The 15,188-nt window shown below is 31.3% G+C and overlaps 1 protein-coding gene across 1 annotated transcript; it reads right to left on the bottom strand.

Moving 5' to 3' along the window:
• Positions 1-2,184: 2,184 nt before the first annotated feature.
• Positions 2,185-15,188, bottom strand: LOC127723609 (uncharacterized). The gene is made up of 9 exons (XM_052230302.1): positions 14,931-15,188; positions 11,919-11,971; positions 9,485-10,179; positions 8,066-8,200; positions 7,470-7,597; positions 6,076-6,168; positions 5,364-5,576; positions 4,817-4,885; positions 2,185-4,312 (listed from the first exon to the last, which is right to left on the bottom strand). The coding sequence occupies exons 1-9, from the start codon at positions 15,063-15,065 to the stop codon at positions 4,214-4,216; spliced, it is 1,620 nt and encodes a 539-aa protein (XP_052086262.1). The 5' UTR covers positions 15,066-15,188; the 3' UTR covers positions 2,185-4,213.

Raw genomic sequence — 15,188 nt, 5'->3', positions numbered from 1 at the left:
CATTTTATATAATGTTGGTTTATAGATACCTTTATCATATATAGAATCTGTATACCCCAATTCCAAGTTAATACACCATTGAATCGAAACAAATTAGTTTGCTTAATTTCTAGTGCCTGAACAGAAACATTTGATGTAAAAGACCAGAAACCATTACTTTCAAAGGTCATCAGGTAACTGACACAACACAATTGCTGTATTGAGACTATTACTAAAAGGCAATTCCTTCTGATATGCATCATACCAAATGCCCATTTCATGAATAAATTTTATTAATCAAATGAAAATATGTAAATCAATAAAATCGAACATCATGTTGTTTGAGGTTATAAAAAAACAAACCATTATAAACAAGACAAATAATGCTACTGACTGATTTACCAAACAGACAGATTTGAGCATGCTTTTGAATTATATATAAGATTATATCTTGTTTACTAAAGGGTTATTGCACTCATAGTGAGATACTTAGTTCAAAAAGCCCATAGGAAGATCAATGAGGGATGTTTCTGGGATTGGACTGCCACTGTTCAGAATATCTCTTTCAAAATCAAATTAAAATTGATGAAAGTTAGATGAAATCACCAAGAACCCCCTTTTTTAAATCAAAGTGCTTGTGAGCACTGAAGGGTAAATATTGCTTTCATTTTGCAATTCTGGCCAATCTTACCCAATAAAAAATGATATGCACCGTTTCATACATTGAAAACATTTGAGCCTACAGCAGTTGCTTAAATGTGGGATAGTGTTGCAATTTCTTTCTACTTTTGAAATAACAAGACAAAAATGAACTTCCTCTACATTTTTGGTCACCATGGTTGATAAATGTTCTAAAAGATTGTGAAAAATATTGTGAAAGAATTTCCTTTTACATTTGAGGGTAATTAAAAATTGTGTAAAGTCGCTAAAAACTATATACTACTATAGCCTGTCAAAATGCTCAGAAGACCATGACAAAAATTTTATCAACTTTTTCCCTCACATTTAAAAGCCTGTTGGTCTGTAATAAATGTAAATTCTAACACTACACCAAGTTCATAATGTCATGATCAACTTTAAATAGAATCATAAATTGTGGCTTTTCTCTTATAATTAAAAGCAAAATGTCATGAATCTAACCAAACTAGACAAAGGAGATAAAATTATGTTGAGAAAGTTCTGCAATAAATATGAATATATCGTGGTGAATATAACTACACAAGATAAAAAAAATGGCAAGAACATAATTATTTACCCAGCCTCATTCATATTAATACATAATCACAAATGAAAATACAATACATGTCTTATATTATGGCTCATGGGTAACTTTGATAAAGTTTCTAACAGAAATCCATCTTAAGTTTAAAAAGAAATCTAATAGAAATAAATTTAACTGATTCTAAAACCAGAATTGTGGATTGTCCTGAACTTTTCAAATACAAATTTATTCTAGGACCAAACAAAATAAATTTGCTTGTACTTTGAATTTGCCTGTAGCTATTGTATCAAAATATAGTTTCAACCTGTGTTTGTTTCTTAAAATACTAGGAATATTGTAACTAGACATTTGTTTGCACCTGTCCTAAGTCAGGAATCTGATGTTCAGTAGTTGTCGTTTGTTGATGTGGTTCATAAGTGTTTCTCGTTTCTCATTTTTTATATAGATTAGACCGTTGGTTTTCCCGTTTGAATGGTTTTTTGTCCTGCATTTTTTTTAGTTGTAATCTCTGTCCTGCTTTTTTATTTTTTTCTCTATTTGGTCCTGCCTTTTTTTTTAATAGTTTATCCTGACTTTTTTTACACAAATTGTCATCCTGCCTTTTTTTTTTGCCAAGTTGCTCATCCTGCCTTTTTTTTTTACTCAAAACTCCGGTCCTTCCTTTTTTTTTAAAAATTTCATCCTAGCCCCCCCCATAAAAATCAAATGGTAGCTCCCTAAATATATAGTGTGAATAGTATTTTGTTGAAGAATGCAAACTTTGCTTTTTGTGTGTTTTTTTGCTGTGCATGTATTGATTTTGTGTCATGGATGAATACCCCATATCCTTTGTATTTCTATTAAAATAAATAAGTCTAACTGTCTCTTATTCAGAGGTATGGCCTGTGACTAGAGAATAAGTTAACTATGTGGTGAAACAAAAAACTTAAATAAGAACAATCAATAAGAACTATATAAATCTAATATTTAAAAAAACAAAAATAAAAATTTGAACAGTATTATGCATTAAAAGCAATCATAAATAAATAATATTATAACCAAACATTTTACAAAGTAAACAAAAACAAGCATGCATTTGTTGTAGTGCTAAGCATACTCCCCCTCCTCCATAAAGTGTCCAACAATTCTGAAAAGCACTTGTATGTTATAACTTATCACTGTCAAAATGCTGACCAAATATGAAGTAATTTGGTTTTGTAGTACTGGAACAATGTTTGCCCTAATTTTCAAGTTCCTTCAACGTATTGAAAAATTCAAAGAATAAACAAACAAGAAGTAGGTATCTGATACATCTGAAAAGTAATCAACTGTTGACCAAATATGAAGTAAGACAAACAGACAAGGTAAATGCCATATAGCCCCACTCCTAAAAAGGGTGTACAATTTGTGAACATACAAAAAGCTATGAACATATCTTCACCATAACTGACCAAATGGTTAGTTTAAAAGTCCCAGATGTTCTATCATTACTCTGGCAAAAATTGGAAAAGGTAAATCATCTAGAAAGTTTCTTTTGAGCATTTAAACAGGTTGACACAGTTTTCCCTTCCTGGGATCATTTTTTTTTTGTTCAAAATGAGGTTATAAGTTATGGTTTGATTTTTTATTATAAAAATTGTAAATATTTGACAGCCGCTAAATGATGGTTCAGATACCTCATTCAGTGAACCAATATTTTGATCTTCATACCTGATACAGTGTTGATTTAAAAAAAAAAATTCTTACAAAATAATTGATCTTCGCTATTCTGAACTGTACATGGCATAAAAGAGAAAGTGATTTCATTCATTAAATTTCTGGTGAAAAAACGTCGCTGATGCTGAATAAAATATGTAGCAAAGCTAGTATTTTTATTGATATGTAACATAATAAAATGCCCTGTGTAAACAAAATATTTAAGTTTTAACTGTGTCAAATAAAAATTTTGCTCTGTTCTTACAAAATACTATTATTAAAACTCTGTAAATATAACAAATGCCATGTTCATACAAAATATTTCAAATCTTGATAATAAAAACTCTGTAAAATAAAACTGATGCCCTTTTCATACAAAATAATTGAGCTAAAGTTTGTAAGATATAAACGAATTAAAGTATATTACTTTTAACAGTGGGGTACTTTTTCCGTGATTATGTTGGTATAGATGAACTAGTAATTGAAGTGTTTAACAAAATATTTCATTGAATTTTTCATTTAGATGCATATAGAAGTGTCAAAAAACATTCTAATAAATTTGAGTTTATAATCTGGTGAAAGGGTAGTTCCAACCAAGTACAGTTCAGCTAAGGTAGATTTTGTCATTTCTACCTGCCCACTGCAGTCAGCTGACTTCTGCCAACTCAAAATTAACAATTGAAAACTAAAGAATATATAATTGTTTCTATATGAAGTACATGTAGGTTCCTTTCTCAGGATGGATTAAAATAAATGACATATTAAATCTAAACGATATACACAAAAAGAATTTCAGTGATTTACTTTAATGCCAATAATATAACTGGGTGAGTATCGCAACATTGTGATATTTTATACATTTATCTATATGCAGATTTTCCTAAAATTGCAATAATTAATTTCGCATTTTTGTCCATTCTTAAAAAAATTGCAATAATAAATGCATGCAATAATTTCTAAATTAATAGTACTGTAAATTCAGAAATTATTGCGAGGTTTTTATTAATGCGAATAATGCGACTAGGTGAGTATCGCAATAATAAAAACTCGCATTTTGATAACTGCAACATAGATCTGTATGTAGATTTTTCTGAATTCGCAATAATTAAAATCGCATTCTTGTGTATTTTTGAAAAATCGCAAAAATAAATGCACGCAATAATTTCTGAATTTACAGTATATCAAAAATTTTCTATATCCATACAAAACATTCATTAAGTAGCTTGTACAGGTCAACCAACACGAGGTTGAATGTTTGATAAGGTTTCTTTGCAATAACTAATTCCTTTCTGAACAAGGTTGAAGACTGCAAACTGATGACAGAGCTTCCATTTACCATTACTTAATTTCGTCCAGGATAAGACGTGAAGCAAATGCAATAGAAAATGCCAAAACCACTCCAACTATAGCATTGTAATTCAGGGCAAAATTAAACACCTGAAAATAAAATAAAATTAAAATATTATCAAACATATAGTAATTCATGTGACAAACTTTGTAAGAGTTGTAACCTCCCTTTTCATTAAATTATTCTAAGAAAAGGTGCTTGCCAAACTAACATTCACGCAGTGTAAAGCAAACACCGATCAATCAATAAATCAATTAACCAATCAATTATGTTCAAGTTTTGGCTGTATGCTCCAATTTGTTTTGTTATGAGCAAGTTACAGGGGATCTCAACATAGGATTTAGGGTACAGACGTCGGCTTGCATTTCAAAAACACCTTCAGTTTATACATTGAAGTCTAGTAAAAACCATGACCCATATATATTTTTCATTGAAAAATCATCACTCATTCATATACTTCTCAGTTATCAAAAATACAATTTTTTGACATTTTTGACATCTTAATTTGATTTAAAAGGATTATTTAACATGTGTCAATTATCAGTCAGAATAAGCAGAGAAACAACAAAATGTTAACCTATTTATTAACATACCTGCATCTGTAATGGTTGAACGGTAAGGAACTGTAGAAGTTTGAGTCTTTCCTCTGTTGGACAGATACACTGTAATAGAGATACCTGATTAGAATGAACCACTTCAGAACCAAAGATTCAGTCTTCAGTTCATGTTATAAAGATACTCGATTAGCATGCACAAATACAGAATCAAAGATTTAGTCTTCAGTTTCTGTAATAGAGATTACTGGTTGGCATGCACAACTTTAGAACCAAAGGTTTAGTCTTCCGTTTGTAAGTTTTATCCTTAATACATATCCTAAAGAATGTTCTCTGCAGTTTGATAAAATATTTCTGATACAAGAGCTTTCTGATTTTCACTTAAGCTTAGTTAAGACAAGTTTCACAGTAAATGTGCATTGACTGCAGAAACAAAGCTTGCCACACATGACAACTGAGCTTGTATCAACATGTTTTAAATTACTATTTTAGGGACCTGCAAACTTTGACACTGGCATAGACAACATACCCCAGCATCATATTATTCTTTTGACCTTGCCCTTTGACCTGAATAAAGTTAACTTACCCTAATCATTCTTTGACCTTCACCATTGACCTCTGCAAATGCTGATGCCAGTAAAAGAAGCATAAAGAGTGGTAATATACATTGCAATATGGAAAATATTTTTGCAGAATGAGACAGCCAGGAGATAACATAATCACTGATCCATAACAATACAAAGAAGATCCAACTACCTAGCCATCTCTGTAAGTAGCGAGATGTCACCCTCATTCTTTTCTGAAAAAAAATCATACTGGTAAGCTAGAGAACATTATAGTTACTATTGTTTTGAATTCCACTATTTTTAGCAGCAAATTGATACTAGCTTGAATCCATACCCCCAGTTTTAGTGAGGTTCTTGTTACTCAGTCTTTATTTTTTTTATGTAGTGTTTTGTAGACAGTTGTTTGGATTTTTTTCATTTCTCTGTTTTTGCCATGATTTTGTTAGTCTCTCTTTTTGACATATGAGTTTTAATTCTTCCTTTGTTATCTTCTGCTCCGTCTTAACCAAGTTAAGATTAACCCTGTCTCTTATTGTATCCTTAGTCCAATCCTAAACCTCAAAACCAAACTTTTTTATACAAAAATTTAACATACACTTTTGGTATATTAGCTGGACACACTATTATCAATTTCAAAGTAAAATATATATCTCTGCTTATAGTATGACCTTTGTGCACTGAAATAACTGTACACTGCACACAAAGAGATTCAATTAAAATTTGTATACTTACAGAAATTTTCCAGTAAGCATTGAGTATTTCTTCATTGGTAAGAATGGTGGACTTGTTTTCTCGGCAGGCCTCATAGTCAATACTGTATTCAGACTGCAATAATAAAACAAGGGAATATCAAATATGCATAAATGTCAACTAGTTTTTAAAATTTTTACCTAGCAGAGAGGCCAACAAAATCACAGCAAAAAAAAAAAAAAGAAAAAAAGGAGAATGTGTCCATGGGACACAGATTATGCCCCCGCTGGCATATAACATTATAAAGGGACATAACTCTGAAACGATAAAAGTGACGCAACCTAAACTTGATCTTGATCTGTGTATTGTGGTAATAAGCATTGTGTTTAAGTTTCATAACATTTGGTTGAGGCTAACTAAAGATAGAAAATGGAACCTAAATTAGGGATGCACTGATGAACGCTGGGACAGACTAGGGTAACATAAAATAAACTGCAGAGGTCCAACCCTGAACAGTTGGGGCAAAAATGGACACAAAATTGAAGCTTGATACAGGTCTGAATTTGGATTGTAATTAAATATTTGACACATTATAGGTTTCTGACACAGAATAAATGTAGTAAAAAAACTTGAAATTGGTTATATGATTAAATTTATATTCAATTGAAGATTTCTTGCTGTTGTGCAATACTTAGTAAATCTGTTTTCAGACTATATACAAAGAATTAGCAAAATAAATTGTGACCCCCAATTTTTCTTTGGAAAATTGACAATTTTTTAAATCTTGAGGAAAAAAAATTCTTTTTGTAAAATGTGGTACAATTTAAGAGACATCCATACACTTAAACACAAGTTATTGTCTGAAAACTAGAAAAATGCTTGTTTTAGACCCTTTTTGGAACCTAATTCCTGAACAGTTTGGGCAATTACCCCCAAAATAGATCCCAACCTTCTACTTGTGGTATTGAACCTTGTGGTACAATTTCAGAGCAATCAAGATACTTATACACAAGTTATTGTCCTGAAACTAGAAAAATGCTTGTTTTGGGCCCCTTTTTGGCCCCTAATTCCTAAACGGTTGGGACCATCACCCCCAAGAACAACCTCAACCTTCCTTTTGTGGTACTTAACCTTTTGATTAAATTTCATAGAGATCCATACACTTAAACTAAAATTATTGTCCGGAAACCAAATGTCTCCAGACGATGATGATGACAACAACGTGATAGCAATATACGACCCCCAAATTTTTTTGCGGTCGTATGAAAAAATGATGAAAAGACAAACAACAGTCTACAAAACATCTTCCCGTCCTGGAGAAAAAAATCTCCATGTGTCTCCCTCTCTTACAAGGATTTCATTCTAATATATTTAAGCATTTGTTTGTACAATGTACTGTAAAAATTGACAAGTTTACCATCAAACAATTGTACTACCTGTATAGAGACCCGTGGTTGTGCACTGGTATCTTGTGGTACATCTACTGATACTGCAGTTGGCTCATCCAACAAATGATACTGTGATCCACTTTGACCAAAATCGTCCCATATAAACCAACCAGAATCTGAATTACAATTAAAACTTGTTTCATACTCAGTATCAATATCACTGATTTAAAAGTAGGTCTACATTTTAGTTATACGATTTGACCTTTCCTATGGCTAATGCACTAATAATTAATATGTTACTGCGAGTTCTTAAAATTTTTAAATCCCTAAAATTTTAGGATTTTTGTATAACCATTCAATTGAATGGAGAATTCATGTTTTGACTAGAGTTTTTACAAAATCACTGAAACAATTAAGAAGTTTTTTTCACATGTTATCTTGTACATTTCTGGGAATATAGGAAATTTTTTTTGTATGTAATTTAAAAAAAATGATTTTCATTATATATTTTAACACTCTGGAATCTAGTTATTTATCCTTGTTCTCCTACAGTTTAAATTATACCAAATCTCTGGGAATTAGTTGTGATACTGAAAGCATTTTCAAATTAGTCAAAAATATCTTTAAGTCATATTACAGCATACCTGATTGGCCTGTGAGAGAGACAAAGTCCATGCTTTTAGCAGATGTCATCCTTAGGAATTTTTTAGCATTTTCTCTGCTGATTAACTCTAAAACTTTGGCTTCTCTGTCCAGGACACTAATAAATCTTCTGATCACTGAAAAATAAATAATAATTTTGCATTATGTATGAGAATCAAGATGGGTTTACAGCATAGAGAATGATGGCCCAAAAAAATAATGAATAGAGAAAAATGAGCAAAAAATAAAGAAAAGACATGCAAAAGTATAACATGTCAGCTGCATCAAATAAAAATCAACCTTATGCAATTGAATATATCAATACATCTGCCAACCTATTTCGGGTTGAAAAAATCTCTATGCAAAGTCTGTAACTGTTTGAAAATTTGAGTTGATATACATGATATAAGAACCCTACAAAGCAGACCAAAATAAATTCATCTTTTATTTCGTATTTGAATGTTCTGAAATCAATTAAAGTCTTTTACATGTACATGTATAGGTGCACTTGCATAAGGTAGATTTCTCTCCAACGCAGCTCATGTATAATGAATAATAAAAGAATAGGTAATATAGTACTGATAACAGAAATGAATGATGTATAAAATTAAGAAATCATCTAATTACAAAAATATGTAATAGAAAGATAATTTTCATGAGAATTTTAAAGAAAAAGCATTATTTTTAGAGGTTAAAGAAAAATGACCTAAATATTTAATAAATACAGACATTTAGAACCCCCACCCCCCCATTCCAGACCCTCATGTATATCATGCATAAATATTTTATCTCACTTTTAAGATTTATCATTCTATATTTTGACCAGTTTAACACAAGGTGATCAAGTCCAAATTCTCTCTTGATGGTGATTTTATACAGTGAATGCATGTTATCTTAACACATGTAACAGGTGGAGCATTAAAAAACTTATACAACAATCCTTCTATTTGAGCAGTCAAAAGACATTCACTGTATATTTTTATGTGATATACAGTCACTGACTGTATATTGCATTATGCCATGTCTACACTATTAAAAATCTCAATGAAATGACACGCTTCTGCAAGGTGATCAGCACATAAACAAATCTTTCAAAATTTCTCCTACAAAAATTAAACAGAAACAATTGTTCTTGCTCTTATTTGTTGCTAAAATTGTATAAATTATTATGTTCATTACTTATTTTTGATATTCTATTTTAAATCTTAAACACACATTCACCAGGATGATTTCAACAACACTATTTTGAAATGTACCTATTTTAATTCACTAAAGTCGGAGGCTTTTTCTAGGGTGAACTTAATATATTTGTTTAGAAAACAAAGTTGCTTTAGATTTTCAGTATAAATATATAAAGACAACAATAGTGTACTGACTTGAAATTGTAATGATATAAGGGTTTTTGGATTTATATTACCTACCTACTGTATGTGTCCGACAGACAGAAAATAACGTACAGCCGACTAAAACATTCCACATCATTGAAATCAATGTAAACGCAAGATGTGAAGAGTACATCACATGACACACATAGCGGGTTAGTTTCAGCTTGTCACAATGGTTTGGTCCAAAATTCAGGTATGAGACATATGAGTTAATTCCATAAATAACAACTGCTAAAAATATAAAAAGTCCTGCAACGCTTATTTTTAAGAAAGTTCTCGAGTGAATTCTAACACATTCAACAAAGTTACGATTACTAAACAACTTTGCAGCAAGTTTTTGAGAATACAGTCCCAAGCATATCCAGATAAAGCCTAAGAATATTGTGACCACGCCCATTAATAATGACGTATTTGTCAAATTACTCATGATGTCAAATATCTCATGTGTAATGCCAGTGGCGGAAAATGTCAAACCTAATATTAAGGTGATAATCTGAATAATACGAGATAGAATCGACTGTTTTTCTACGTGAGAATATGTTACACCTAAAACATAGATGACAATTTTCCAAGCCCATCCTGGAATTTTCTGTGAATGATTAAATTTTTGGGATTTTTCTTCCTCTGTTATTTCAGAATTTAAGAAGTTTGACAGGTAAGTAGGGTCTGCTTCAACAGAATCTAAGAAGTCAGGATGAACATTCTTTGGTGTATGATCATATTGTCCTTGCCTACAATATAAAAATATTCAAATACTGTCTATATTAACTCTCAAGAAGAATAGTGTCATTCAAAGTGCTATTCCCAAGATCTAAAGTAGCAAGTAGTATTTCACTGTCTTGAATCTATTTTGTTAAGCATAATGTTAAGTACCCCTTTTCCTTAATTTTCTAAAAGCATTTTATCTTTCGCCTCTTTTTTATAAGGACTAGTCCAAAATTAAATGAAATGGTGGGGGGATTGGGAGGCCTTTTTTTTAGGCCCCAACCACTTATAATATAAAAATATCTATAATTCTTACAAAATTATATGGAAAATGCATTCACCCACAATTAATTCATTAGAGTGCCTCACATCCCCCAACCACGATCAATTTTGGAACATTTCTAAACATGCTAAAAGTTAACTGCTGATATTTTATCATTTACTGGTAGTATTATTCTAGTTACACAGTGAAATTTCTCTGTCCAGTACAGTCTCCTTGACCCTCTGTTTTTAAACCAATCAACAAATGTAGTGTTTTATTGTGTATAATCCTTTATTACAAAATATGAGAATTGTGTAAAGCCTCTAATTTTGAAAACAAGCAGTAATCTACATATTTAAAAAAAAAATTTGAATGATACAATATACATCACATACATTTTGGAAGGCTTAGATTATTTACCGGATTAGACTTTTTACCGGATTTGTAATAACATGAGCAACACGACGGGTGCCACATGTGGAGCAGGATCTGCTTACCCTTCCGGAGCATCTGAGATCACCCCCAGGTTTTGGTGGGGTTAGTGTTGCTTAGTCTTTAGTTTTCTATGTTGTGTCTTGTGTACTATTATTTGTCTGTTTGTCTTTTTATTTTTTAGCCATGGCGTTGTCAGTTTATTTTCGATCTATGAGTTTGACTGTCCCTCTGGTATCTTTCGCCCCTCTTTTTTGGCAAAGTATGTATATGTTTCTTTAATACATTACTGTGGATTCATTAATTTTCGTGGATTGAAGAAAAATTGTATATTCATGGATATTTGATTTTGTGGTTTAGAAAAAGTCTGCATACAAGCCTATAGAAAGTTTGTGATTCATTGAATATCTAAATTCGTGGTTTACCTATACCAACAAAATTCACGAAAATTGGTATCCCACGAATAATAATGAATCTTCGGTATGTCATGTATGTGTTACTTGAAGTTACTGTCATCCAGTTTGCTCTGGTAGTGCAAATATGAAGGGTAAATGTCTACCAATACCTAGATAGTATTATAGTTATATTTTCATTGGGTTCATTAAATTTGAATCAGATTGTCAATGAACCTATTTATTGATTGATTGATTGATTGGTGTTTAACACCACTTTCAACAATATTGTGCTATTTCGGGGTTATTAAATGAACCTATTTAAAGACAATATATTAGTTTTAATGCAATTGAAAAGAAAGGATTACTATGTATCAATTAATGACACACAATTCCTACATACAAATGAAATAATCAAAAGCAAAGGAACAGCACTTGTATTGCTGTTTTTCATCTTAAAGTCAATGTGAGGAGAAAAAAACTCTTAATCTCACTGCAATTTCAAGACAGATCTCAGCATCGGTACGAGCAGAATTCTTTGCTTAGTTGTTAGTTAAATTGTTTTTTAAATGTTGTTACGTTGGTTAACCTTTTCCTCAGCGATCACCACAGATCAGTATAAACAACTGTAATAATTTATAAGTAAATTAATCCAGTATTGATCTATTTTACTAATTACCCATTTCTGAAGTTTATTGATCTGCTGTGGCCAGACCTTGATCTTTCATAATCCTAAAATATAGAGAATATTTAACTCATGAATGAACAAAATTACACACAAAACCCTAAAAAAGGACAAGATTCAAGCAAAAAAACTCATATCATCTGACGGGTATAATATATACAGTTGGGGCTTCTTTTTTTCCAACTCTGAACAACATATCTTGATAGTTTATTAGATACTGTTCAAAGGGAAATAATTAATCCTTATATATTAATTAATTGTCTCCCCTGTTAACTTTTCTCTTTCATGTGCATGTACAAATGTACTAACTATTCATTGTTCTATTGTTTTGTATTTTAATGTTTCATTGCCATAAAAAAAATATCATGGTAATCATTGTATGAAATTTAAAACCCAAAAGGGTCCATAATTGGTCAGAAAGAATTTCTATTTCTATACATCAAAAACCACAGACGTGCATGAAATGATGACCTTTACAGAATTCATGGGTTCTGTGATGCATACCCAGGTTTGGTTAGGTTTTAGTGCTGCTCAATCTTTAGTTTTCTGTGTAACGCTTAGAGGACTATAATGTTTGCCTTTTTGTAGTTTTTTAATTTTTTTGGCAATGATGTTGGATTTCTCTTTTTCTTGTGGTAATTTAATTCTATCTTCCCTTTCTTTTTTAAGAAAGTGCATATCATATGAATATGTGCAATTTGAAGTTTAAAGTACATTTCAGGTTTTTTTATTGGTACGGTAATTAGTTACTGAAGTTCATTGATATTACAACAAAGGAATAGACTTTTGGGACAACACACATATATATAGATTATAACATGGCATTTTTCATATAACACCCCTTATCAGCCCTAGGTCATGATATCAGCCCGTGAGCCGACAGGCTCGAGGGATGATTTCGACCATGGGCTGATAAGGGGTCTGATATGAAAAATGACATGTTATGTTTTTTTTTATCATATACTTCAGCAGCAGCCATACAGACAAGAATTTTTTTTTTAAAACTTTATAAAATTCATTTATTGTATTATTAACTTTGTTTTGCATTTTTTTATTTACATTTTCCTGTTTCCTAATATTCGTTTTTTTCATCCTACTTAGTTATGTTTTTCACTGAAATGTACCACTGAGGTTTCTTTTCCGGAATTTGCAGAATGACATCGAAATGCTTTGCGATAACATTAAAGAAAGGCATGCGACAATAACCGGAAGCAGTTGATATAAACCGGAAGCAGTTGATATATACCGGAAGCAGTTGATAACGAAAGTCATATCACACTGCTAAGACAATTCTTCCAATTTAATGAATAAATATATGTACAAATTAGTTTTATCAAGGGGTACAAATATACCATTATTTTCTATAAGTATATGATAAATATATATATCACATTGATTCAAAATAAATAATTTGAACAGATGAAACATGGAAAAAAGGTTGGTGAACGGGGATGATGATGATGATGAATCATGATGGATGGCTGTTGAACAAGTTGAACATTCAGTGGTAAATTCAATGTATATTCAGGAAGAGAACATATTAATGTGATATGAATATGAATCCTGCTTTATACTAGATGTAATCCCTTTTGAAAGCGGCAAAATCAAAAAATCTCTGGACACCGGATCCCAAAAGGGATCATACAAGACCAACATGAGAATCAGGGTCCGTTCGCCCTGATATACTTTCTCCTTAGTACCTGTTCACCCTGGGTCTGTTCGCCCTAATACCCGTTCGCTATGGGTCCGTTTGCTCTGATTTCTATTTTATTTTTTGTCTTGTTTTTTCATTATGTTAATTATTTGAAAAACATATGTAAAAGTTTGTTGAAAATTTCGACGATTATTTATGTTTTAATGCTGCTATCAGATAATTATTTTTATTTGATTTTCACTGAAGTGTACAGGAATACAAAGCATTTAATATAAACATGATTTAACAACTGAAACTCAAGTTATCTGTTTGTTTTTATCTTTTCGGTTAAAAATATTTAAAAAAATTTTTTTTATTAATCCACCAAAGACAATTAATACAACAATCAGTGAGATCAAAGACATTATAATTATACCTAATCAGCATTCTAAATTACGATCAACAGTCATTAATAGTAATTTTGAATAAAACAAATGTAACAATGAAGCCAATTAATGCTAAAAAAATCTCCATAAATTTTTAAATATTTCCAAGTTTTTTTCTTTACATTTGAGAAATATATATTTTCTATAATATTTACCATAAAAATATCTAACATGTTTAAGAAGTTTATAAACCTTAATACCATTAATTTTTAATATTGTTTTTATAAAAGTAGGGCAAACTTGCCCTTCTTTTATAAAAACAATATTATGGGTGAACAAATTCAGGGCGAACGTACCCAGGGGACCATGTTATTAGGGCATGTAGGGCTAACAGACCTGAAACCCCAACTTGATGAGCCAGATTTTTAACACACTTATATTAAGTTCACAAGGTAACAGTCTGCATGAAGACAATATCACCTTCCCCTTACACATTATACATGTTATATTTATTCTGACTCTGTGACGACCAGTTTTTGATCTTGTTCCTAAATGCCCTGTGCTCAACCAAGAAGCAGCAAATACCAATTCCAAGTCTTTGCTGTTGCCCAGTGTTGGTTTGACTGTTTGACCTAGTCCAAATAATTATCCTCGTAATATGGGTTTTTGTGCTATTTAGAATGCATTGTGACGTCACAATTTCCATTGAAAAAGCATTCATAGTAAGAATTCATATGACGTACGAATACATATGATCTGACGTCTTGAAAGGCTATATTATTTTTTTTTCTGTGACGCCATTGTAGGAAGGCGTCACAGAAAAATAAAATAAAATAGCCTTTCATTGTTTCGAGACGTCATAATCATTTGGACTATGTCTGACCCAGGCGGGGATCACGTCCATGACCTCACACACATGGTGGATTGGGCCCAACCTAAGAAACACACTTCAAATTCTTCGGTTTTTTTTATGTAATTTGAACCAACCTGTTTATTAGTGGCAATTTCAGTTTTCCGCCCCAAGCTGTCAACGGAGTTTATTGAAGCTGTTGAAGCAGCATCGAAATCAATGGTAATATACGGATTTACTGGTTGACTTTTGTTTGTATCAGCCTCTGTCATTGTAAAAAAGAAAATCCTTTAGAGCATAACCATTGTCACAGATTTGTTTTATCACTAATCATGCTAATTGTTTGCGTTTGATATGATTCATTGACTATTCCGAATACTCCCACATTTTTCTGT

This window comes from Mytilus californianus, unplaced genomic scaffold (genome assembly GCF_021869535.1).
Source record: "Mytilus californianus isolate M0D057914Y unplaced genomic scaffold, xbMytCali1.0.p SCAF_13, whole genome shotgun sequence".
NCBI classification, from domain to species: domain Eukaryota; kingdom Metazoa; phylum Mollusca; class Bivalvia; order Mytilida; family Mytilidae; genus Mytilus; species Mytilus californianus.
This window is presented reverse-complemented; position numbering and strand designations above follow the sequence as displayed.

What these genes read in the sequence shown, in the direction of transcription:
- LOC127723609 (XM_052230302.1), bottom strand. Translation starts at nt 15,065, where the DNA reads ATGACAGAGGCTGATACAAACAAAAGTCAACCAGTAAATCCGTATATT. An exon ending in ATGCTTACTGGAAAATTTCT is followed by an intron (nt 5,577 to 6,075) that starts GTAAGTATACAA and finishes ATTTTTTTTCAG; the next exon opens with AAAAGAATGAGGGTGACATC. An exon ending in AAGGTCAAAGAATGATTAGG is followed by an intron (nt 4,886 to 5,363) that starts GTAAGTTAACTT and finishes TCTCTATTACAG; the next exon opens with TGTATCTGTCCAACAGAGGA.